At 37.6% G+C, this 26591-nt stretch overlaps 1 protein-coding gene across 8 annotated transcripts in view; it reads left to right on the top strand.

The window, feature by feature from the left end:
- The window catches only part of LOC148950360 (uncharacterized), a 369985-nt gene extending 343929 nt beyond the window's left edge, over positions 1 to 26056 (top strand). For all 8 annotated transcript variants that reach the window (XM_089092346.1, XM_089092345.1, XM_089092344.1 and 5 more), the window contains 6 exons: positions 6854 to 7008; positions 8389 to 8529; positions 12486 to 12612; positions 13456 to 14682; positions 21882 to 22679; positions 25920 to 26056. In XM_089092346.1, coding sequence (XP_088948472.1) covers positions 6854 to 7008; positions 8389 to 8529; positions 12486 to 12612; positions 13456 to 14682; positions 21882 to 22679; positions 25920 to 25948 — 2477 coding nt within the window. In that variant the 3' untranslated portion in view covers positions 25949 to 26056. The remainder of the gene's footprint in view (positions 1 to 6853; positions 7009 to 8388; positions 8530 to 12485; positions 12613 to 13455; positions 14683 to 21881; positions 22680 to 25919) is intronic.
- Positions 26057 to 26591: the final 535 nt, after the last annotated feature.

Here is a 26591-nt window from a genome sequence, read left to right as displayed (position 1 = left end):
TGTGTGTGTAAGTTTTGACGTGTGTGTGTAAGTTTTCGTGTGTGTGTGTGTAAGTTTTCGTGTGCATGTGTAAGTTTTTGTGTGTGTGTTTGTTTTGGAGGGTGTGTTTTATTTTTCGTGTGTGTGTGTGTTATTTTTGTGTGTGTGTGTGTGTGTGTGTAAGTTTTTGTGCGTGTGTGTGTGTGATTTTTTTTGTGTTCTTGTGTTAGTGTGTGTGTGTGTGTGTGTGTGTGTGTAAGTTTTTGTGTGTGTGTGAGTTTTTTAGTGTGTGTGTGTGAGTTTTCGTGTGTTTGTGTGTGTAAGTTTTGTGTGTGTGTGTGTGTGTAAGTTTTTGTGTGAATGTAAGTTTTTTTGTGCATGTAAGTTTTCGAGTGAATGTGTAAGTTTTTGTGTGTGTGTGTGTGTGTGTGAGTTTAAGTTTTAGTTTGTTTAAGTTATTGCGTGTGTGTGTAATTTTGGGTGTGTGTGTGTGTGAGTTTGTGTGTGTATGTGTGTGGGTGTGTTTGTTCTTGTGGATGTGTGTGTGTTTTTTTTTTGTGGTCATGTGTTATTTTTTTTGAGCGTGTGTGTGTTTGTGTATTTGGGTGGGGGTAGGTAATTGGGGGTGTGTGTGTGTGATGGGTGGGGTTTGTGTGTGTGTGTGTAAGTTTGTGTGTGTGTGTGTGTGTGTGTGTAATGTTTTGTGTTCATGTCAGTTATTGTTTGATTCTAATTTGTTTTCTTCATTTTTTTGTTTTTGTGTGTGTGTGTGTGTGTGTAAGATTCTGCATTTTTGTCTAATTATTGGTGCGTTTGTGTGTAATATTTCGTTTGCATTTTTAATTTTGTGTGTGTGTGTGTGTGTGTAAGTTTTGGCGTGTGTGTGTAAGTTTTAGTGTGTTTGTGTGTTTGTTTTAGTGTGCATGTGTTAGTTTTTGTGTGTGTGTAAGTTTTGGCGTGTGTGTGTAAGTGTTAGTGTGTGTGTGTTGGTGTTGTTTTTTTTTGTGTGTGTGTTTGTTAGTTTTTGTTGTTTTGTGTGTGTGATTTTTTTTTTGTTCATGTTTAATTTTGTGTGTGTGTGTGTGTGTGTGTGTGTTAGTTTTTGTGTGTGTGTTAGTTTTTGAGTGTGTGTGTGTGTGAGTTTTAGTGTGTGTGTGTGTTTAAGTTGTGTGTGTGTGTGTGTGTGTGTTTGTGTGTGTGTTCATTTTATTTTGTGTTTTCATTTTTTTGTTCTCGTTCATTTTTATTTGTTTGTGTGTGTGTGTGTGTGTGTGCTTGTTTTTTTGTTTGTGAGGTTTTGTTGGTGTTGTGTTTTATTAGGTCATGTTTGTGTGTGTAAGTTTGTGTGTGTGTGTGTGTGTGTGTGTGTGTATTAGTGTTTTCATGTGTGTGTGATATTTTGTGTTTGTTCTTTTGTAAGTTTTTGTTTGTGTGTGTGTGTGTGTCTTAGTGTTTTTGTTTGTGTATGTTTTGGTGTGTGTTTGTGAGTTTTCTTGTTTGTGTGTGTGTGTAAGTTTTCGTGTGTGTGTGTGTGTGTGTGTGTAAGTTTTGTGTGTGTGTGTGTGTGTGTGTGTGTAAGTTTTTGTGTGAATTTAAGTTTTTGTGTGAATTTAATTTTTATTGCTATTGTGTAATTTTTTGTGTGTGTGTGTGTGTTTCTGTTTTTTTGTGTGTGTGTGTGTATGTTTCTTTGTGTGTGTGTCAGTTTTTGTGTGTGTGTGTTTGTTTTAATGTGTGTGTGTGTGTAAGTGTTTGTGTGTGTGTGTGTAAGTTTTTGTGCGTGTGTGTAAGTTTTTGTGTGTGTGTAAGTTTTTGTGTCGTCTAATGTGAATTTCAACCATTCAGGCTGGTGGACTAAGACACCAATTATGAGCTAGTGAATATCCACCATTCAGGCTGGTGGACTATGACCCCAATTCTTAGCTTGTGAAATTCCACCATTCAGTCTGGTCGACTTTGACAGCACTACTGATATTGTGGATTTACATCATTCAGGCTGGTGGTCTTAGACCGTAGTACTGAGATAGTGATTTTCCACAGTTCATGCTGGTGGAGTTAGTCCTTAATTTTGAGCTAGTGGACAAAGACCCCAATTTTCCAAATCTGGCAGACCATGACAAAAACTCAAAATGAACAAGCCTGAAATAGCAAACTAGTCATCCCAAACTATTGGTTTCAGCTAACAAAAACCAATGATGGACTAAGAATCCTAGGTCTGAATAGTTCAAATAGCAAACTACACATCCCAAATCGTAATTTTCTGACAACACACACCTATGAAAGGCTATGAAACCTAGCTAATAAAAGCCGGAAATAGCAAATTAACCATCTCAAATCATAAGTTTCAGACAGAACTCACCTATGAACGGCTAAGAAATCCAGCTCAGAAAAGTCAAAAAATAGCAACCCACACATCCCAAATCATAATTTTCTGACAACACATACCTAAGAAAGGCTAAGAAACCTAGCTCAGAAAAGTTGAAAATAGCAAACTACACATCCCAAATCATAGGTTTCTGACAACACAAACCTATGAAAGGCTAAGAAATCCAACTCAGAAAAGCCCGAAATAGTAATTTACACATCCCAAATCATAGGTTTCAGACAGCATTCACCTACGAAATACTAAGAAACCTTAGCTCAGAAAAGTCTGAAATAGCCAACTACTCATTCCAAACTCGAAGTTTCAGACAACAAACACCTATGAGTGACTAAGAATCCTAGCTATGAAAAGTCCAAAAAGCAAAGTATACCTCCCAAATCATAATTTTCTGAAAGGACACACCTATGAAAGGCTAAGAAACCTTAGCTCAGAAAAGCCTGAAATAGCAAACTACACACCCCAAATCATAATTTTCTGACAACACATACCTATGAAAGGCTAAGAAACCTAGCTCAGAAAAGTCGAAAATAGCAAACTACACATCCCAAATCATAGGTTTCAGACATCACATACCTATGAAAGACTAAGAAATCCAACTCAGAAAAGCCCGAAATAGTAATTTACATATCCCAAATCATAAGTTTCAGACAGCATTCACCTACGAAATACTAAGAAACCTTAGCTCAGAAAAGTCTGAAATAGCCAACTACTCATCCCAAACTCGAAGTTTCAGACAACAAACACCTATGAGTGACTAAGAATCCTAGTTATGAAAAGTCCAAAAAGCAAACAATACCTCCCAAATCATAATTTTCTGAAAGGACACACCTATGAAAGGCTAAGAAATCTAGCTCAGAAAAGTCAAAAATAGCAAATTAACCATCCCAAATCATAGGTTTCAGTCAACACACACCTACGAATGGCTAAGAAATCCTGCTCAGAAAAGACAGAAATAGCAACCCACACATCCCAAATCATAATGTTCTGACAACACATACCTATGAAAGGCTAAGAAACCTAGCTCAGAAAAGTCGAAAATATCAAACTACACATCCCAAATCATAGGTTTCAGACACTACACACCTATGAAAGACTAAGAAATCTAACTCACAAAACCCCGAAATAGTAATTTACATATCCCAAATCATAAGTTTCAGACAGCATTCACCTATGAAATACTAAGAAACCTTAGCTCAGAAAAGTCTGAAATAGCCAACTACTCATCCCAAACTCGAAGTTTCAGACAACAAACACCTATGAGTGACTAAGAATCCTAGCTCTGAAAAGTCCAAAAAGCAAACTAAACCCCCCAAATCATAATTTTCTGAAAGGACAAACATATGATAGGCTAAGAAATCTAGCTCAGAAAAGTCAAAAATAGCAAATTAACCATCCCAAATCATAGGTTTCAGTCAACACAAACCTACGAAAGGCTAAGAAACCTATCTCAGAAAAGTCGAAAATAGCAAGCTACACATCCCAAATCATAGGTTTCAGACACCACACACCTACGAAAGACTAAGAAATCCGGTTATGAAAAGTCGGAAATAGCAAATTACATATCCCAAATCATAGGTTTCAGACAACACTCACCTATGAACGGCTAAGAAACCTAGCTCAGAAAAGTCAAAAATAGCAAACTAGTCATCCCAAACTATAGGTTTCAGACAACAAACACCTAAGAAAGGCTAAGAAATCTAGCTCAGAAAAGTCAAAACTAGCAATCCACCCATCCCAAATCATAGGTTTCATACAACACACACCTATGAAAGACTAAGAAACCTAGCTCATAAAAGCCTGAAATAGCAAACTACTCATCCCAAAGTATTGGTTTCAGTCAACACACACCTATGAAAGACTAAGAAATCCAGCTCAGAAAAGTCAAAAATAGCAAACTATTCATCCCAAATCATTGGTTTCAGACAACATTCACCTACTAAATACTAGAAAACATTAGCTCAGAAAAGTCTGAAATAGCAAACTATACATCCCAAATCATAATTTTCTGACAACTCATACCTATGAAAGGCTAAGAAATCCAGCTCAGAAAAGTCGAAAATAGCAAAATACACATCCCAAATCATAGGTTTCAGACACCACACACCTATGAAGACTAAGAAATCCAACTCAGAAATGTCCAAAAAGCAAACTACATATCCCAAATCATAAGTTTCACTCAACACACACCAACGAAATGCTGATAAACCTAGCTCATAAAAGCCTGACATAGCAAACTACTCATCCCAAACTATTGGTTTCAGACAACACACACCTATGAAAGGCTAAGAAATCCTGCTCAGAAAAGTCGAAATTAGCAAACTACACATCCCAAATCATAGGTTTCAGACAACTCACATCAACGAAAGACGGGTGCTCGGGGAGAGCCTTTGAGGGTCTGTGGGTCCCTTGAGGGCCGGTGGTCCTTTGGGAGCTCGGGGGGACGTTGGGGGCCCGGGGGATGGGCTTGGGGGGCCGGGGATGGCATTTGGGGGTCTGGGTGGGCTTTTGGCTGCCTGGGGGACATTTGGGGACCGGTGGAGGGCCTTTGGGGTGCCGGTGGCTCTTTGGGAGCCCGGGGACCTTTGAGGACCATGGGAGGGCATTTGGGGCAGTTGGGGGCCGGTGGAGGGCCTTTGGGACCCCGTTGGTCCTTTGGGAGCTCGATGGGCCTTGGGGTGGCCGGGAGATGGTCTTTGGGGGTCTGGGTGGGCCTTTGGGGGCGCCGGTGGCCCTTTGGGAGCTCGGGGGGACCTTTGGGGACGGGGGGTGGGCTTGGGGGTCGGGGGATGGCATTTGGGGGTCTGGGGGGGCTTTTGGGTGCCTGGGGGACATTTGGGGACCGGTGGAGGGCCTTTGGGGCGCCGGTGGCTCTTTGGGGGCCCGGGAGACCTTTGAGGACCATGGGAGCCTGGGGGACATTTGGGGGCGGGTGGCGGGCCTTTGGGACCCCGTGGGTCGTTGGGGAGCTCGTTGGGCCTGTGGGGGGCCGGGGGAGGGTGTGTGGGGTTGGGGGTGGGGCTTTGGGGGCGCCGGTGGCCCTTTGGGAGCTTGGGGGGCCTTTGAGGGTCCGGGGGGACAGTTGGAGGCCTGGGGGACATTTGGGGACCGGTGGAGGGCCTTTGGGAGCTTGGGGGCTTTTGAGGACCGGGGGCTTCCTTCGGGGTTGGGGTAGGAGGATTGGAACCCTTTGGAGTTGGGTTAGAGAACCTCACAACACTGTTCAAATGAAACTTGTGTATTATAACGACCACACTCAAATTCTCTTCTAAAATCTCTTCAAAAATCTTCTTTTAAAATGTCTCTATCTGTTTCGCCGAAATAGTTCCATAACCCGTCTAAAACGGTTTCGCCCAAATAATCACTAAACGCAAATTCAGCGTGTTCCTTTGTTATTGGCATCTCTGCGCTAACGCATTTCAAATTAATAGGAAACCTTTTCGCGCGCTAAAACAATTCATCGCTAAGATGTTTCTTGCCTAATTGTTTCAATGGCCTTTGGTTATTAATATCCTTTGGAGTTCGACCAGTAGAACTGTTCCCGAGGCAAAGACATTAATGTCTTGGATCTATTCCTGGAGAAATGTTTCTAGGGCGAAAATTTTTAAAGTCTGACAGATGATGTCATTGATTGATTGATCTGTCAAGAAATGAAAATTAATTTGTTGTTTCTAAGGGGAATTATTGATTCACGATAGGTGAATTGAGGTCGACAGCACAGGTGTTCCACGGTCGATGTTGTTGTAAGTGCACGCTCTCAGCGAATGTCAAGGTCGTTGTTGTTTTTGTTGACACACTTCGATTACGCAATCAAGTTCTCGGAAATTCACTTCCCCCACGAGTCCTAGATCAATAACATTGTTTCCCGTTAGAATTCAATGCGCATGTGCAACCTTCGCCCCGGAGTTATTACACATAGAAACATCAAATAAATCGACCTTGGAAAAAGAGGTCATTGACCCCATTAACCAAGTGTTCCCCCTAATGACTCTATGCCCTTATATGGTGTTCTGACACTATTCTATGCCCATATATGGTGTGGGCGTCGGAGTATAAGATAGCTCTCTACTAGAATTAGCCTTAGCCTTAGATCCTCCAGAGCCAGGAATGATGCCTAGGACGTCAGCAAAATTCTGCCAGAAATCTCGGAACTGAGCTGCAGCCGCGACATCCTCCTACTGTAGTTGAAGAGACAGCTCCGCACTTTTCAAGTCCCGGTCGTACTGCCGTCGTGTGGTGTGTCTTGGTCGACCTCTTAAGCGTCCCCCCTCGGGGCGCCACTCATATAAGAATTTTGGGTGTCGATCCTCTGGCATGCGAAGGACATAACCAAGGTAAGTCCATTTCTTACGCATCAGGTGGTCACTAACTAATGACTGACCGGTTTTGCGACGGATTTCCATCTTGGTGACCTTCAATGTTGGTGTCCATTTAATAGAATTAACACATTTCAATCGTTATTTCTAATAATCTCAACTTTTTTGTCGTTTTTAGTTGCTGGTGGAAGATCTAGGCTGCACATACTCGATTTTAATCCTAATTCTGGAGGTCCAGTTACCATGTCAGCATTAGGTCATATCATGGTGGCTTTATGTAGTGGTCAAAAACATATACCGCACAAAGAAACGAACATAGTCCATATTTTAAAGGTTTGTTTTTTTTATTATAATGAATCTAAAGACTCGAAAATTAAACTTTTATTTTAAACTATAAAATGAAAAATTTAATTGCCTTTATTTAGTTATTACCTTTATTAAGCCCTCTTCTTTCTAAAACTTTCTTTTAACTTGATAGATTTTATAAAATCAATATTTTTTACTTTTTAGGGAAAAAGGATTTTTGCATAACTGTAATTTTTTATTGTTATTACTAAAACAACTTACCACTACAGTGATGATTAAACCTGACTTAGCGTATTAGTGAATTATTGGAATTTCAAATTTCACCTTTCAACTTTCTTGATCTTTCAACAAATGGTCTGTCAACTAGATATCAGGGTCTAGCAAAAACAAACTCTTAATATTGCCGTATGTATACTTCTGTCACTATTATTCTTATTCTTGTGTTTCCTTTCTTTTGCTTAGATTTTTTGTAATTCTTGAAAAAAAGAGCTAACGAAGCAAGATTCACAAATTGTTGGTAACAGTTGCATTTTTCCTAGTATTTATAAGCGTTTTATGGCAGTTTCATCTAACAAATACCTTTTGGGGTCAGAGGAATTCTAGATAAAGTTTGCCATATATTCAAGCTCGAAGAAGTTATTATTTAGTTCGTTTGCATCTTCTGCTACTCAGCTCTCTCTGTTCCTCCAAGTTCCAGCCTTTTTCTCCTATCCCTCCTATTCTCTGTACTCGACGCTCTCTTTCTCTACTTCATCTCTGTTTTAGTCCTGCTTTGCTCCCCCATTACCAGCTAACCCTTTACTTTAGTTTGAATATCGAAGGGGTTGAGTGTGTTATCATATTTTCTCTTTTATTATCTGTTATATTTCGTTTTTGCAGCTTCGAATCATATTCAAATCGAATCGAAGACGTTATTTGGGATATATTCACTGTTACTAAAGGTTGTATCTGACACTTTCATATGTTGGTTTTCTGGACTTGAGGTAATGGTTAACAGAGACAGACGGGGGCATTCGTACTGCGACGCTAGAGGTGAAATTCTTGGACCGTCGCAAGACGAACAACTGCGAAAGCATTTGCCAAGAATGTTTTCATTAATCTGAAGTACACATCTGAGGTAATTCCCAAAAGCGTTAGGTAAGCTATGCTCGAAGGAGTGTAAATCAGCAGCATAATGTACATCAGGAAGATCGAAATGTGATTGAACATAAATTGTCTCACTGATCCTACCTTTGAATGCAGCTGAACGAACTATTTTCGGCAATTATTTTAGGAGATATAAAAGGTTAGATCATTTGAAAGAGCATGAAGTATATATATATATTTTTTTTTTTTTACACTTTCTTACTTTCAAAGCAAAACCTTGGAATTAAATCGCTAAATTGATTTATTTTGGAATTTTTCTAGGATTGCTTGAGCTCTGTCACGTGCCAGACAACAGTCATTGCTCACGCTCGGGGTTCTGGTGGGCAGACAGAATATCACCAGGCGCTGAACACTGTCCAGTTAGCAACGCGGCTTCATCGTGTTCGCAGACGTAAGATAAGAGTAAGTAAAATTTTATTGATATGGGTATACCGGAAGATTCGGTTTAGAAGTCACAGTTTACACGAAATAAGTTGGCCATTTGAGCTAAATAACAGCACGAAAAGAGGGTAGTGTGCTCATGGGTAGCAATTCGCTTTCAAATTTTGATATCATTTCATTCTTTCTCATTCAAAAATATATTCTGACCTTCAATTTCACTTTATGTTTTGTAGCGATTGGACTCCAGGCCAAAGAGAAAATTAATGAGTTTTGTTACCTTTCAATCACTTTTGACTTATAAAAAAAGACCACTAAAACTCGTAATTTCATTTCAGAAGAGTCCTCTTCCAATATTCCAAAACTTTAAGCTTTATTTGGTCTCAGTTTTAGGGAGGATATAGAGAATAGTTGGGCATATAATCCGTCAAGCAATTGGATTTACTTTTGCTCAATGTTTTACTCGAAATTTTACAACGTCTTTGTTTCTTTTAAAATTTATCAATCAGCCTTTGTCCTAGAATATGCTATTTGCCTCATTTTTTGTTCTTTTGTTTAAAAAGGAAATCCTTAAAAAAAAAAAAAAATCGGATAAGATTTCTGTGTGATTCACAGTCTATCAAGGTCACAGTTTATATAATTAGCAGTATGATCATTCTCTATCTCACCCATTATAAAAACCCGGACCGGGGTGCGAGTGCTCCGGAGAACGTTTTTGCAGATATAAACATAGGCGAAGTCAGATTAGCGGGAATGCAGGTTAGTCTGTTTCCGTCTGTTTCCATCAAAGTGCTTTGAAATAAGTGGGAAGGAGTGCAGAGTGCAAAGTGCATTGAAACAGAAATAAGTGGGAGGAGCTTTTTGTTCACGAAGACCAGAAATGATCTGCGATAAGCTTACTGGGTATATTCTGTCTACTGTGATCAAGGTATAACGTTCTCATATTTCTAATATAATTCACTAAATAAATATTTTCATAAGAAATATTATTTGCATAGCCTTCGGTCATTTTCCCAATATTTCTTTTGGAAAACACCATATATTCACCTTAGGATTAAATATCCTTATGATCTTGAATTTAACAATGTCTGACAAGTTTATTTATCTTCAAGGATTTATTTATTAGTCCTTCTATATGAAATAAGTAGTTACTCATACCCTTGGGAGTTGGGCCCTTGTCCTAATGACTAATGGCTGCAAAAGCAAACCTAACTTGCACAACGCTCAAGCATTTTGATTGAAATGGCTTTTAACCTTAAACATTTAACATGATGCCAAATTTGGCCACGATATGCCCGGGGAGCAAGAAATACGAAAGCACTCTTTCTTTTGACAATCTGATTGTTGAACCCCAGTCGAAATTATAGGGATCCAGATGGATAAAAAAAAGTTCCTCCCATACTTCTATATATTTATTAGCGGAAAATTTCTGATTATTGTGGAATATTGGCACTAGAGTTTCCGATCTCTAGGATTGCTCTGTATTTTTTTTTTTTTTTTTTTTTTTTTTTTTTTTTTTTTTTTTTTTTTTGAATCGGTTGATATGTATGCTTTTGGGTTTTATACAAATAGTCTTTGGACATGATTAAATAAATAAAAAGTGGTTTAGTTATAGTTAACTTATTCGGCCTATTTTAGCGTTTATGTGTTAAATATTACACAACACATAAATATTAGCATGGATAACTTATGATAAAATGGCCTTGAGAATTTACTCGTCAATTGGATGTGTCAAAACAACCCTCGTTAAAATATAAACTTTTCCTTTAGATAAAAGGGTGCTAAGTGTATTCCCTCGGAAAATTTTCCCCTGGAAATGTCCCCCCGCGGAAAATTCCCCATCAAATAAAGTGGCCCTCTGAAAACTCCCCCAGAATATTTTCCTCCATGAGCCCCTCCCCCAGCCAAAAATTTCCTCACATGCGAAATTGAACAGTCAAAACGAAAATATGAAGAAAAGAAAGAATCTTGAAATATTCTACCTACATTCCAAAATACAGGCAGAATATCCTAAAGTATTTATTTTTATATTCTTATTTATCTTGGTTCTTTTTCATGTTTTTGGGGTGGAGTTATCATAGCAGGGTAGTATAACGGTTCAAGAAAATAATTTGAACCTGCGAAATTAGTGGAAACTATAGATGAGTTGCCCTATGGCAGAAGTGCACAGAAATAATAGGCTGCGACAAAAGAATACGAGCAATTACTCCCCGTGGACTTGGTCTGGTACCAACCAGAGGCGACCTTAGACAGAATGTTTGGGGGCAATGGAGTTTTACCGATTGGTTGGTCTTTTTTACCGAATGATCTGGGTGATATTGTTATAAAAATTAAAACCCGTTTTTCTTGTTTAATTTTTCGTAAATGGAAAAGCAGTGTGGTCTAAGAAATTACTTACATAGGGAGGGTTGTCTCCCCTCCACCCGTACTTGAAACCTATGTCTACAACTATAGTACATGATACCAATTCACCCATTGCAATCGAGAACACGTCCACTAGGCGCATATCAGAAGGTTTTTCTATCCGAAGAGCCGTTAAAGGGCAATTTTTTTTAAATTAATTTCAATAACAAGCAGTGAGCACAAGTCAGACTTTTAAGTCAGAACCAAGCAAAATTTTAAATTGACAGTTCATTCTTTGAACTAAGCGACCAATAGTTTAAATAAAGAAAGTTTTCAAAAAGTCATCAAGCCCTATTCAAAAAAAATATTGGGTATTGTCCACTAGGCGTAAATCAGAAAGTTTTCCCATCTTGAGAGCCTTTACTTGTACGGACAACGTAACTTTCAGGAACAAATGCGCAGACGCGTGGCATTACTTCCTCCGCAACCGGGAAGCTCAATATCTAGTTTTTTGAGTCTTTTAAATTGAATGACTATCTCGGAATTTTAAATCGATAGCAATTTAGTCCTCAATGGGGCAAAATCGTAGTTTAGTGCCACAAATTGGCAGAAAAAGCCACTTTCCCTTCGCATAATCTTTTTGGTCACTTTAAAAGGGCTCTAAATCGTTTAATTTCCGTTCTAAGGAGCCCTCTCCCGATATTCTAGGCGATCGGTTTGATACAATTGCCCCTGGGAAACAAAGAAAAAATAAATAAATAAACACGCCTCCGAGATCTTTCTTCTGGGAAAGAAATTCCACGTTTTTGTAAATAGGAGCTTGAAACCTCCACAGTAGGGCTTTCTAATATTTTCCGATTTAATGGTGGGATTTTAATTAATACTTTGTGCCTTTTATGGAGGTCTCTCCCCAGTTTTTGAAAATCGGGAAAATTTTCTCTGTCCCGTAGCGTTTAATAGGTAACATTAAGCTTAATGAGCTTTATATACTTGGAATCAGCATAAAAAGCGAATTCTTTTGATGTATCATTTATCATCAAAATTCTTTTTTTAGAGTCCAAATAGGTCCTTACTTAATGTTCGCTGCCACGAACTGTTTGATTCTACAGTAGCCTATATATTCTAGGCGTGTTTTGGAATTTAGGTAGAATTATCCCGAGTCCCTCCTCCTCTTCTTTCTTTTTTATTTCTCTTAATTTCCCTTTGGCTACTCAATTTTATATTTGGATAGGATTTTTCAAGGGGAATGAGGAGGGAGGTTTATTTTGCAGGGAGAATACGCCGAATCCCAGATTAAACAAAAAAACAGTACGGGACAATTTCTGCTTTAAATATTTTTCCCGTTAGAGTTTTCCTTTTTTGATGTTTCATGGTGCGTCAAGATTATATAGCAGGATCACTTGAATGAAAGGATGGTGATTTAGTTATATTTTTATACCTGGTTCAAAGTAAATCTACAAAGGCCATCCAAAAACCAATACAGCAGAATAACTTATACACACGTCATTGACTAGAAACAGATGTAACTTTTAAATTATCTACAAAATTCTTTTGAACTTTGTGTGTTCCATAGATTTTCAACGCTTTATTAGCTTGTTCTTTTTACTGGAATTGATTTGCTTAATGTTTATGTTTAGGGTTTATCAACATCCCACGTGCGAGGAGGATCCCCAGATAATTATATCAAGACCTCTGGAGATGAGGGGTCAACCTCTGCTGAAATATCGAGCAGTGAAATGAGTTGTGATACTGTTATTTACCTAGGTAAGTTTGCATTTCTACGAATAATCCTTGCCTTATTTACCGTGCATAATTTTTGCTGAAAATTGTTTGGAACTTGAGCCGTCCAGATGCCAAAATAGATCCCTCCACGGTGGAACTATTTCGATATGATCTGGTCCTCTTGCGCGAGAAAGTTGAGTTTGATTCTTTCTTCAGGAAACCTGTAAACATCCAGCTCGGTCATCTCTCTGTAATTATTCTTGGCTTAGACTGATTGCCAAATGTGGAAGTTCGCATTTTGCAGAGGCTCCTAAAATCCCAGTGGCACCAGTCCAGAGAATCCAAAATAGGACCTCAAGAGAGAGCTGTAATACCAATCGGGTGCTGTTATAACCTCGTGAGAGATTCTATTTGATATTAATGACTGTTTTCTACAAGTACGTCCATCACCTTCCCTCTGTGAGCTATCTCAACTAGTGCCACCGTTTTTCAAACTAATGTGGCAAATACTCGGAAACATAACTTGAAATTGTAATATATGTTTTTTCAAATAAGTTAATGTACAACAAACTTTGTTTTATTTTTCTGCATAATTTTCTAATAGTGAATAATTATCTTACGTAAAAATTAGGAATTTTAAATATGATGCAATGAAGTTCTGATTTTTTTTTTTTTTTTTAACTTGAAAAATATAAAGTTAGTATATTGACAAATGAAATTAATTTTTCTTCTTTTCTTTTTTTACTAAAAAATACTTTTTTGGTAAAAAACTAGAAACCTAATTTATCTTTACCCGTTTGCTATTTTCTTGTCTATCAAGTGTAAAGGGTCTCTGCCGTCTAGCTTTCAGTTTTGTTTACAAGTTAATCTTAGCTCTATTTGCAGGTCCACGAGGAACTATTTCTGATGAAGAAAGTGGGTCGTCCTTAGCCATCCGGACAGAACGTTCTCGTCAAGAGAGTCGGATTCCAGTAAGATCTGCCAAGAAATCAAAATCAAAAAGTCCAGTTAGAGTAAAGAGTAACAATTCTAATGCTGAACAATGGATAGACGGTCCTAAGTGTCCAAAAAATAGGGAGAAAAAAGGGCTAGAAACATGGGTTGATGGACCTCAAGTTGGTCCTCCTGGTGCAGCTGGGTTTATGGATAACCAAAAACTTGATATGATATCAAAGTGGGTGGAAAGACAAGCATCGGTCCCGAGTAATAGTGAACAATGGGTTGATGGCCCTACGCATCATGTTGTACAACCTCCACCTCCTAATCAAGTTAGAGCTTTAACAGTATTTAAGACATGTGAAGATTCAGAGCCAAGATCTCCAGTAAAAAGTGATAAACAAAAATCTAGTCCAAAGCCAAAGCGTGCAACTGATGAACTCAGGAGTCACCGCAATAGTGATACTGACCAAAAATCGAAAAAATCAAGTGACTCTGATCGTCAATCCAGAAAGTCGAGGGACTCGGATAAAAAGTCTAAGAAATCTAGTGATTCGGACCAAACATCAAAAAAATCCAGTGACTCGGATCATCGGTCGAAAAAATCTAGTGACAGTGATGACTCTCCACGCCATTCACGCAAATTTGATTCGCGAAAAAAAGAACATGCAACCCCACAGCAATCCTTAGAGATTCAGCATGAAATAAGTGAGCTTAACGTTATACAAGAAGTCACTGAGGATGAAGCTTCTGAACCACGTCACAGTATAGCGCTAGAAGCCGAAGCTGATATTAAGATAGACTTTAATAAGCAATCAGCTAAATTACAACAACAAAAAGATTTTGGACAGCAGACTTATGGTGCAAGACAAATTATTACTACAGAAATAGTGAAGAAAGAGCTTTGTCATAGAAAATCTACGCTCGAAGATCTGTACAATGAATGTGAACAGCTCGCAAATAAGCTGATTGATCCTAATTGTAAGCGAGAACATTTTTCGAGTGACCGAGAATATATTGAGGTTCCCGAGCAGACAGAACCAGTTCCAACTGCCGATTCCTGCTTGCAAGTGAATGAAGAGGATATCTGGAGAGCACTTAGAGCGCATGCTGAAGATCATCCACTTCGAGCTTTGAGCATGGACAGTCTTGGCTTGGCTTCTCATTTTACTGGAGGTATTCGAACTTTTTACTTTTCATCCTTTTTTAAAGGTGTTTTTCTTATATTGAAATATCTGTCATCTGAAATCAAAATAAACAAATGAAGGTGTCATGGTTTTTTAACAAGATGTATGATTCTTAGTTTATCGCCCATGTTGTATCGATTGTTTGCGGCCAAACACTCGTTAATTTTTTGCTTGTGCATTACTAAATTAAAACATTAAAAGGTTGTCTTCATAGTAATTTCAAGCTTGAACTTCTCAAGTTTTTTTTCAGCTCCAAATAATATTCTTTTCTAGATATGTATTGTTTTCTTTGTGGCTCAAGTTCTATTTTAGTATAAAGAGCAAGGGTTGCTGGCCCTTTATATTTAGATTAATTTCTGTTCGTTTTAAGTTTTATCATTAATCTCTATCTATGTAAATAAAAAACTTGTCTTTTTTAGGCTTAATATCTGTAAAAGATTAGGTACAAGCTTAAAAGAATTCAATGCGAAACTAACTTCTTCTGTTAGAAAGCGAAATTTGAGAATAGAAAAAAGAAAATGTTTTCTTGTCCAACTTAATTATAAAACAAAGCATATACACACTTAAAGCATGAACGATTCATTTTTGAACAACTACACAGAAGTCGTTTGATTTTACTACATACCATAAAGTCAAATTTTGGAACTAGAAATATGACATTTAATAGCGGAAGCAGTAAATTATGTATCATTAAAAGCTTACACTTTTTATTGTTTTTCACTACAAATGCGAAAACAGATTTAAATTTGAAGACTTCTTATGAACAATAATTCTGTCTTAAACATTTTCACGTTAAAAAAATGTCAAAATTTTATTTAAAGCAAAGAAGTTGAACTGCCTTTCTAATTAGATGCTTTTATTTTAGTGTTTTGTCTTGTTAAAGCCAATTAAAAATCCATTTCTTTGGTATTTTTGTTAGTCAAATCTGTGTGTTATTTTCAATAGAGCTAATGCAGAATTCTCCTGGAAAGATCAGCAGAACCACAAAAAAAGAATTTTCCGTTTTCAAGTCATTAATATTTGCTCAGATGTCGCACTTAAAGGTTAAAAAACACAGTATCCATTGTTCTAAAATGGATACAGTACTTTGTCAAATGGAAACTGTATCAGGTATCCATTAAAAACTATGTATATATTTTCTTGAAAACTATAATAGTTTTTAAAGGGTTTTGGTGCCCTGAGAGTAATTGCTTAGAACTCTTCTTACTATCACACACGCTATAAGCCATAAGAAAAGTTGATTCGTAGGGACAAAATAAAATTGACAATCAGCTGTTGATTATTATAAAAATTGACTATGGACAAGCTTCTTTTTTAAGCTCAAAAAAGTAGATGTTGAAGTAAATTAAATAAAACATACAAGTTCTTTCAACTGAAACTAAGGAGCAACATTAACCCATTCAGACCTGAACATTGAAGGAATGCTTGAAAAATTCTGAAACCGTCCAATAATAATCAAAGTAAGCTTAGTTTCTACTTAATTTCAACTTCAATTATTTATTTCATTCACAAATTGAAATAGAAATGGTTACCATATTGGATAAAAAAGATTCATTTCACTTAATATGGAAGTTCATTACACAGTTTCTGTCTCCATTCAGCCACAACCGAACCTTACATTTAACGCAGAGAATTTGGCTAGTTGCACTCCTTGCACATTTTTCGTACCGACAGAGTTCCTTTTCGACTCTGTCGGGAAGATGGCCAGCATTATCATATCGCACTTATTTTGACGGCATGCCTGCTTCTGTGGTTTTGTTTTTCACTTTGTAGGAGCACTGACAGAGGTTCGACAATCACAAGGACTATTGGCGACTCCTGATACTATAAAGGATCTGCAAATATCCATCTTGAAGTTCGTCAAGGACATATACTGTCTACCCAGGTATTCACACTTTTGCCTATGCAGAAGCCAAGCATTGTTCACAGCTAAGTCAAGGAAATAATAGGCTATCCACATCTACCATTTCTTGGACCGTATGTCAGTGCGGAAGAGCTCCAGAAGCATATCAGACAAGTCTACACCACCCATTGACTTGCTGTGCTCACGGACAACATAAGGGTGATCTACCTCGACATGGCTACAAGTACTTCCATCCCACCTTTGACACTGATCGACTGGAACTACGGCACAGAACAATGAGGTCGCATGCACTGGTTTATTGTTGAACCACTTCACAATGGTGACTTTCGTGTGCCTCTCAAGCCTATAATCATAGCTTCCAAGCCCTTTCTTTTTCAACGATGTATCACTTTCCAGAATTACAACTTTCATACGATAACTCCTTATTGTCCCACATGATTCAATCCCATGATTGGTGCGTAAGGCATGAATAAGGTCAACAGATGTATAAAAATTGTCGATGTACAGCTTGAAAGTCATTTTCCATGGCACATTGTCAATCAGTTGAAGGACAACGTCAGCACCCATCCCCAAAGGACTAGCCGGAACTGAGCCTTTTCCTGTGTAGATTTCTAGACTATAGACAATCTCACTCACGCACGCTCTCGTAAACACTTTTAAACCCCATGAATGAGGCTTGTCTTTCAAGTACTATTTAAAACTTAGCCGACCTTTGAAGGGAATCATCTGTTTGTCTACACTTTGTCTCTCCTCAGGCAGTATGCTTTTTAGATTTTCTCTGAGCTCGTCGTACACTGGTCTGATTTTGTGCAGCTTATCATGACCAGTTTGATCAGATGGCACTGCTAAGGTATCGTCATTGATATGAAAAAGCTGCCGAATCATCAAAAATCTGTCACGGCACATAGCCTCTGTGATTGAAGTGAATCGAAAAGTGCGCTCTCAGTATATCTTCATAGCTGGTAGCATTACAATACTCATGAGCATCTGTACTCCAAGGAACCGGTTCATCTCATGTTGGGTCAGCTTTAGGACAATCCTAGCGTTTGTTTTCCTCGTTGCATGCAAATTGGTTTTGTCAACTAATCCAGCAACCGTTCTGTCCGTGATGAAAGTTCTGAATAAATAAATGGGTAAGTAAATTTCTGTTGCTGTCGGGAGGGAAGTCTTCCAGGTGATATTACTGGGCTCAATCTCTTTTCTTAGCCACTTGTATTCTTTTGTGGTATCTTGATTTTTCATTCATGCGGTAAGGATGGTCGAAGAAGAAATAGTAGACGAGCTTGTTGATTAGATGGGAGACGGTTGAACTTCAGTAGTGGGGAATGTAGTGGCTTCTCCAGCATCAAATTGGTCATCTGCACCTTTAAAAGTTTCAAAACAGTTCAACATGCTGAGAGGTAAGTCCTCTGTAGGATCTTCAACCGGCTGAACAGGCTGTAGGGTGGTGTATGTGAAGCTGGCATCAGGCTGCTGGGTTCCATAATGGATCTGACTCGTCGTCACCATCACACATGATTTCCATCTCAGATTCGCTGTCAGCTCACTCTTGGGCGAGTTTCTCTCTTACAAGTCTGCTCCTCTCCTTGAAAATGTTTTCTTCATCTTTTCTTGGTTTGGAGTTTTTGCCGGAATAAGAGAGGCTTGTTGTCTCTGGAAGAGAAAATTGTGATCAGACCAAGGGTGCATGGGTACATGGCTTCTGCTTTGTCAAATTAGAACAATCAAAATGAAGTGCTTCACGAATAAAAAAAAGTGAAGTAACAGAAAGCTCCAGAGGAGAATAAACCAGTAAAAAAAATAGCATAAGAGAAGAATCTTCAAATACTACCCATCTCATAACCTAAAGTTACCATATGGTAACCGTAAAAAGAAACACAGAAATAAGGGATGAAGATAGAACTAAATAAGATTTTTATAAATACAAGCTAAAAGTAGAGAATTTAAGGAACCTTAAAACGAACAGAAATTATTACGTATATTAGGGTGGTTACTCCTCCAAAACACCTCGCTCTTTACGCTAAAGTTTTTTAGTACTTTAAAAAAAAGCTTCTTATTGTTCTAATTAAACGAACATAGTTTTTCAGGAGTCGTTCAAAGAATTCGGACAGAACTCAAACTTTAGCGTAAAGAGCGAGGTAGTTTGGAGGAGTAACCCCCCTCATATATCTAATAATTTCTGTTCGTTTTAAGTTTTAATGCTGCTCCTTACTTTCAGTATAAAAAACTTGATTTTTTTTATTTAATTTCTGATCGTTTTTTAAATAATTCCAGGAAAACTGGCTACACCTCCACGGAAAAATTCATCCTCTTCAAGGATTTATTTTCTAGACAATTCAATCCTACTGAAAATTTATCCCGGGTATTTACCCTTAACATCTTCACGCGTAAAATTGATTCAGCAATGAGAAGGCAAAACATAAGAAAAATTTCGTATAGGAATTCTGCCAAATTCTTCCAGTGTAAAATTTCCCCTGAAAAATTCAACCCTGAAAATTTCCCTCCCCATGGAAAATTATCCTCCTGGAAAATATCACCAACAGAAAATTATCCCCCCCCCCCAAAAAAAAATGTATGCAGACTTCCCAATAACAAATACTATGGCAAATTTTGTAAACAATGGGCAAATTTTTTAACTTCAAGACATTTCCCCAGGGGCTGTGGGAGGGCCATTATATCTTCAAAGGCATATTTATATTTATTCGGTCTTTCAACTATGCTGAACAAAATGTCTATCTCGAAATTTTTATCGGAGAATTTTGAGAAAAAGGGGTGTGGGAGGGGCTTAGTTTCCCTCCAATATTTTTGGTCACTTAAAAAGGGCGCTAGAAGTTTTAATTTTCGTTCGAATGAACCTTCTTACGATATTCTAGGACCACTGGGTCTATACGATCACTCCTGGGGAAAAAAAAACACAAATAAACACGCATCCGTGATCTTTCTTCTGGCAAAAAATACAAAATTCCACATTTTTTTTCAGATAGGTGCTTAAAAACCTCTACAGCAGGGTTCTCTGATACGCTGAATCTGATGATGAGATTTCAATTAGATTCTATGACTTTTAGGGGGTGTTTTCCCCTTTTTTTCAAAAATCAGGCAAATTTGCTGCGGCTCGTAACCTTTGATGGGTTCGTTACCACGAATTGTTTGATGAGAAAAATAAAAATGGTTTGTTTTAAATGTGCTTCACTTAAAGTGCTTCGCTAAGACCTTAAGGGAATCTAAATTATCATATAATCATATATTTGAGGGAAACTGCCCCTCACCTTAACATATCTCATTGGGGTATTACTGTTCTACTGGAAATTGAGTCTAAATAGGATATATTGTAAATTTAGTGTAAAGAACTGGGGCTCTAGTGGGTGTGGACACCTCACCTTATATATGGAGTTACCTAAGTTTTGTTTTAAATCTTAACTCTCTTCTTCCCTTTCATCAAAAAACTTGGTTATGTATTTATTTCGGTCCTCTTTGATTTCGAATTCAGCCTTATCTTTAATATAAGGCGGCGGCCTTTCCCTTTAGCCCCGATAATTTATACTGAGGTTTAAATTTCCCAGAATAGTTTCTCGAAAATGAAAATCACCCCGACGAAAGTGGAGGAAGGGGGATCTGAGCTGCCAAAGAAAAATCATCATATTTTAAGAAAAATTCAAGGTTAGGGGCCTTGGCTGGATAAATCTTGCTCCTGAGGAATGTTCCCATCTTTTTATAGGCTACTTCGCGAATTTAATCGTTTATTTCACACCCAAATATTTCTGCAATAAGTGGTGAGCTGTCACCGCTTCAGCATTCATATTTTGTACCTAATCCAAATGTATTCTTCCAATCCATCATCCTTCATCCTTAAAACGTTGCCTAGCACTATTAACCTTTCTTTAAAATAGCCCTAGAAAGTGGGACCCAGCCCCGTTTTTCTTACAGCGGATTGTTTTATATAGTTAGTCAAGCGAGTGCATAAGATATGCTTAGACAATTCCTCTTAAAAACTTTTAGCAAGTTCTTTTTATTCTTTTGTAGACGTTCACGTTTCAGAGCCATACATGAATGCTGTCACTACCGTGATTTCAAATATTCTAATCTTAGTCCGCAGACTCTTCTTCCCATCACATCAAAAAAATTTTACTCAGAAGAAACTCCCCTTGATTATTTCTAATTTTTATATCTTCACTAGATCCACCATATTTACTAATAATACTACCCCTGAAACAAACGTATCCGCACGATCGATTTTTCCGTTACCCACCTGATCAATTTTTCCATTACATAATATCATGTCTTTAAACTCATTCAGTCCCGGTCTAAGTGACTTAGTCTTCTTAACATTAATCTTATATCTATTCTCCCAGCCTGAACTGGCAAAACAACTAAGAAATAATTTTTTTTGGAAACATTTTAAGGTACACAAATCATCTGCCTAATTCAAATCTAGGAGATTTTTACCTTCCCATTTGATACCATGTTTCCCTGTAGCCCTTGTCGTATTCCTTAGAGCAAAGTTCATCAACATAATTCGTGTAAACGGGTATAGGATACTTTCCTGCTTAACTCCTGATTCTGCACCTAATTTTCTATCTTAAAAAGAAGCAATGCGAATCACGTACGCAACGCTAATCCCTTAATAACTGTTCAATTTAGCAGTAACCGATAATTTGTATCGAATATGTACGTATTCAGGGAAGAACATTTAGCTGTATGCAAGTAAGGTGTCTGAAACTGAGAGGCTATAGGAAATAGTTTTGCAATAGTATTAAACTGATTGGATGTCTCAGAATTTTGGCCCGTTTACAAGTTGGTCTGAGTTGGGATAAATTTTTTTCCTGGCTCAAAAATGGCACTTTTCCGTGGTGCTATTTGTTTTGCTACTTAGAAATGACGTTAGAAGAATAATATCCTGTTTGAATGGTCCTATCCTGACAGTCTATAACCAATGGCTCCATGTGATCATCCCTGGTGAAAAGAAATATATAATTTAAGTGATTTTGGATGCAAGAGTTGTAGCCTCTGGTACAGAGTTCTCAGATATGTTGACTTTAATTAATGGTGAACTTTCATCAATATCACCCCCCCCCCCCTTAAGGGAGTGTCCCCGGCCTTTTTTAATGATGCAAAAATTGTCTTTATGCTAAGAATCTTTTAGTTCTCTCCTTAACCTTTGTGATTTTTTACCTTAACCTTTGTGGTTTTTTTTCAGCTGCCTAATAATTTTAGAGGTGATTAGTATCTTGCAGCATCAAAAAGTCCAAAAATTTGTTAGAAAAGACTTGTATATTTCCAAGTAACATGTTACTTAATTTTCTATTAATTCTTTTCTTTTCTTTTAGAAACGGCATCCCAAGGGACAGCAATGACTGAATGGGAAGCAATTACTCCTTGGGCGATGTGGCAGCATGCCCCTCAGCAGAGGAAGTCAGACTACATTGACCAAGAGACTATTAGAAACCTTCAAGAAAAATTTCCCGGTTTTTCTTGGGAAATGGCTCTAGCTAGTTCGGATATTGGCTTAGAACTGGAGCAGGAGCTTTGTCTTGAGAACGAATATCCATTGCCAAATATGAATCAAAATGGTACTTTGTCCGCTCTGAGGCATCCTGATGGTGCTTCAAATCCTCATTTAGATCAGTATATCAAAGTCCCAGTCTTTAGTGAAGCACAAACTGGGGCATGCAGCCCGAGAGCTCCGGGTAGTGGGGCCTCGAAGTCTGATATGGAATGTGATACTTTAGAGGAAAGGCAAAGTACTAGCCCTCCAGCAATGGCAAGAGAAGTCCCGACAGGAAAAAGTGACGATTCCGACGATACTTACAGACCTAAAGGCATAAATAGACTCTTTAGTCGCTCTCGATCAAGAAGTCCCCAAGTTGTGAAAAAAGACACTTTAGGCAATATCAGTTTAGACGATACCTATCAACTGCCCTATTCTGACACAGTGAACATTAAAAAAGCAAAAAGCGTAACATTAAAAAATGACGTTAAAAGCCCGAAAAAGAAAAGTGAAGTGAAAGCAGCTTTTGACACTTTTGAAAAGTTTGAAGGGAACTATTCTGTGGATTCGGTTATTTATGAAACTCTCCGAATTCAAAAGTCAACAGGACATCATCAACTACATATTTCTAAGCATGGTAGTAAATTATTTTCTTGAATCCATTTATTATAATCTTCTTTAATACAGGGTAGTCTCAGTCAAAATCACCTAGTTTCGACTATTTTTATGCTATTGCTTTTAATGTTTTTTCAACCTTATCGCTACGTACCACAAGACTCTAGTTTTCTCTTAATGCTTTCAACAAGAACTGTAAAAAGAAAACGCAGCAGAATAGAAAATACTTAAACCAATATTTTATTTTTATTTATTAGCCTTAAAACTCAACGCGTGATGTGAAATGTATTTCGTAGTTAGATGCCAGCGTCATCTAACTAAATTGCCTATTTTGCAATGGATGCACAAACTTTTTTGGCATAGCGTATAATTGGCTTTTAGACTAATTAAGAAGCAGTAAAATATAACGAAATAGTTTTAATTCACCCAACGCTGGACAACTTAATCGTGTAGAGCAATGGTTTCCGTTTTCAATTCTCGAAATTGGGGAATACGTTTTCAGAAATAGAGAAATTTCGGGAAGACTGTTGTAGCACAACGAAATTAAGGTAACACGACAAGTAATAGCTTATTAGAAAAAATTCCCGTATATTCAAGTACAGGGGTGTTTCTCCTTCATGTACTGGATATTTTCTGTTAGTTTTAAATTTTAATTTCTCTCTTTAGTTTCATGTGGGAAAAACTTCTGTTTGTTATATGCTTGTTTTTTTGTTTTTTTTTCGTACCGTTTTAATATCATGTACAGTTATTCTGAATATGAAGGGAGGTGCTCTTATGTGTAAGGTTTGTTTTCTATTCAAAACAATTTCCTAAATAAGAGGGAATCAACCCCTCCCCCCTCTTTACGCCGATACTCAGCTTTTTGTCGCATTACGTCGACATTTTAAAACTAATGTTCCCCGTTCAAAACTTTCATTTCAAGGAAAGGGAGGAGCTACAGCCCTATAAACACCAAAATTGAACGCTTAATCTGAACGTATTTCAACAATTAGGTAAGATAAATCATAAATCTAAGGGAGGTAAGATAAATCTACCTTCATATTCATCTAAAGCATCTTTTCAGGGGAACCTGGAAAATTCGGGCCTAAATAGGAAATGTGTTAGGGCATGGGAAATAGAACGAAGCACCTTATATTACAGATTGACTGCACATATATTCAGGAAAAATTTCCGCAGTGTGTGTCAATATGGCCTCTGATGCTGGGAGGCTGGGACGAAATGGCAGAAATTGGCACATTGCTGGGGTGTAATCACCTTTTTTTTTTATAAAAAAAATGGGGATTTTGAATGTAGAAATGCGGATGTAGAATTTTAAATTTCAGTTTTAACGAGGGCTCTCACGAAAATTGTGGAAGAAGGGTGGGGGGATAATCGAACCCCTAAATTAAAAAAAAACATTTTGATGAAGAATACACGTTTTGGGATCTTAGTTGAAAAAAATCAATAAAACAAAACAAGACGCCCCTCCTCTGGATTTTGAAAAGAATTATCCCCCCCCCGCATTTTCATGAGTTGATTTGCCTGTATGAATGAGCATCCTATCCATCCAATAGGATAATTCTCGGAGGGGGTGAGTCTAAAATACCAAACCAAATTTTAGGGTCGTCGTTTTGACGGTTTCGAGTTAGGTTTCTCAGAAAAGTCTTGTTTCTAGAAATCCCCCCCCCCCTTAATCCTAGAAAGATCTACTGATCCTCTTTTCTAATAATTTGTGTGCAGCTATACATCACTGTACATAGATTAATGAAGTCTCAAATAAACCTTAAAAACAATCCTCTATTAATGACAGCTTATTTTGTTTTGACTGCATACACCGTTAGGGATGGGGATACCACATTGTGGCAGTATAACATCTGTAGGCTGGCTTTTCGATAATTCTAAATCAAATGGCTAAACTAAATCATTCGATAGTTATTTACAGTATAATCGTTTCTTTTTGCTTTTTCCTAACGCACAGTAAAAATTTATCCTTATCAGTGATTCAGGTTTCTTTAAAATTTTCTTTTTTACATTTATTAATCATTTTAATCATTTACTGGTGACAAATCTCAATCACAGCAGTTTTTTTTCTTTATTTTTTAAAGAGAAGATTTGACTAATCTGAATTGATGACAGCGGTAATGTTGGCAGTGTATCAATCTCAAACAGTTATTATTATTGTTATTGGGGTTTGACTCACCAGGCTGATTCGAGGCTCAGGTCGCAAAGGACCATTGCTTTCACACCCAAAAACAATAGTATCCGGGCTATTGGCACCCCTTGGACGGGGCTTTTTTAGATAGGGCTTGCCAATTTCTTTTTTTCCCTTTTACGAAAGAACATTCCTTGGTAATGTCAAGATGTCCACAATTGTTATCCCCAGCCCAATAACCACAACCTCCCGCTTCAGATGGATTGGGCAGACAACACTGGTCATTCAAAAGAGAAGGAAGAGTCAACCCCCCTTTGTCAGATATCAGCGGCAAGCTGCACTTAATCCTCCGAACCAGAACTAGTAAGAAAACTGCTTTTCACGCCTCGGATTGTTCCATATGGCATTTTGTCTTGCTTTATGGTCGGTGCTTCATACAGCCGAGAGGATTAATGCTTCCCGCCATGATTTTGCAATTACTGGCTTTAGTCCAAAGTCCGAGAGGATTTGGAACAAAATCCTCGTTTTTTCACCCTTTTTGATTTTATTTTTCATTTTGTTACTTTCTCTCCTCTCTGAGTTTCGTTAGTCCATCTGATCCCACTAACATATTCCACAAAATACCTTGCCACAGAGCCGACACTGGGCATGACCCAATTTGCTGATTGATGACTGAAATTAGCAGTATTGTGTCCCTATTTGTGACTACCATTATCAGGGCCCACACAAAAAGGTGGTTACCGCTACCACCAAACAGCTATAAGATTCTCGCAAATAATTTAGCAAAAAATATCCGAAAAGCAAAAAATAATGAAATAATGTAAAGAGCTAATCGGGAAAACCCTCTTGTCGTGGGCGAACAAGTGCTTTTGGTCCGTAACATATCTAAGCAATGTGTTATTTTTTAGGGTTTGAGGTGGCAGTAGTTGAAGTCAACATTTTTCATAAGCTCTGAATAAATTTTCCCTGACAGCTTAATAATTAAATTAATCCTATGTCCGAAAGGACATTGTTGAAGTTAGGCTACTAGAAGCAGTATAAATCATATGCTCTTAAAATAAGTTTTAATGACATCAAATCTATTTTTGATTCACAAATGTACTTCAAATTAATTTTTTTTATTCTTTTTAGGTCCATCTCACAGTTGTACCATCCTGTAGAAGAGTTGAACATTTGATTGAATATGTTATGCATGCGTTTATTCGGAACTATATATATAAGTTTTACAGAGTTGTTGTTTGTTTCGATTACAAGTCATTCTGCAATAATTTTATATTTTTTGCACTTTTACAAGTTTTCAAGTAAAATTTTTGGGGCACTATCAGCCGCACGCGTACTTCTACCAAAATGGTGTTTAATAAGCATGTGTTTTGGTTTCAAAATAACGCGTCTAATAACAAATGCGTATAAAACTAGGAATTATTCGTGCGAAGCATAACATAAGTTAGCAGTCAATCCTGTGATGGAGCTAAAAAGGGGTTCAGGAGTTCAAAACGTTAATATATATAGAAAGTGTCAATACAGAGACACCTCTTTTGAAATTGGCCAAATATATAGGTCCGCTCTAAGTAGCATTATTAATATAGGAAGGCGGATGGAGTAAAGAGGGGAAAACCAGAATAGCTACGGTGAAGTTGTTTTTCCGTATTAAAAAAAAAAAATTGAAGCATGTGACGATAGTTTTAATGCTAGGGTAAGTATACCGAAGTTAAGGGTACTATGGTTGATAGTTATTTTAGGCATTTGGAAAAGCCAAGGAAGGCATGCTAGGTTCTGTTTTTGGCTGTCTTGATAGGGGGGATT

This window comes from Artemia sp. Qi Xiang Cuo, chromosome 7, assembly GCF_049724085.1.
Source record: "Artemia sp. Qi Xiang Cuo chromosome 7, ASM4972408v1, whole genome shotgun sequence".
Lineage (NCBI taxonomy): Eukaryota > Metazoa > Arthropoda > Branchiopoda > Anostraca > Artemiidae > Artemia > Artemia sp. Qi Xiang Cuo.
Note: the sequence above shows the minus strand (reverse complement) of the source record. Positions and strands in the feature narration are given on the sequence as shown.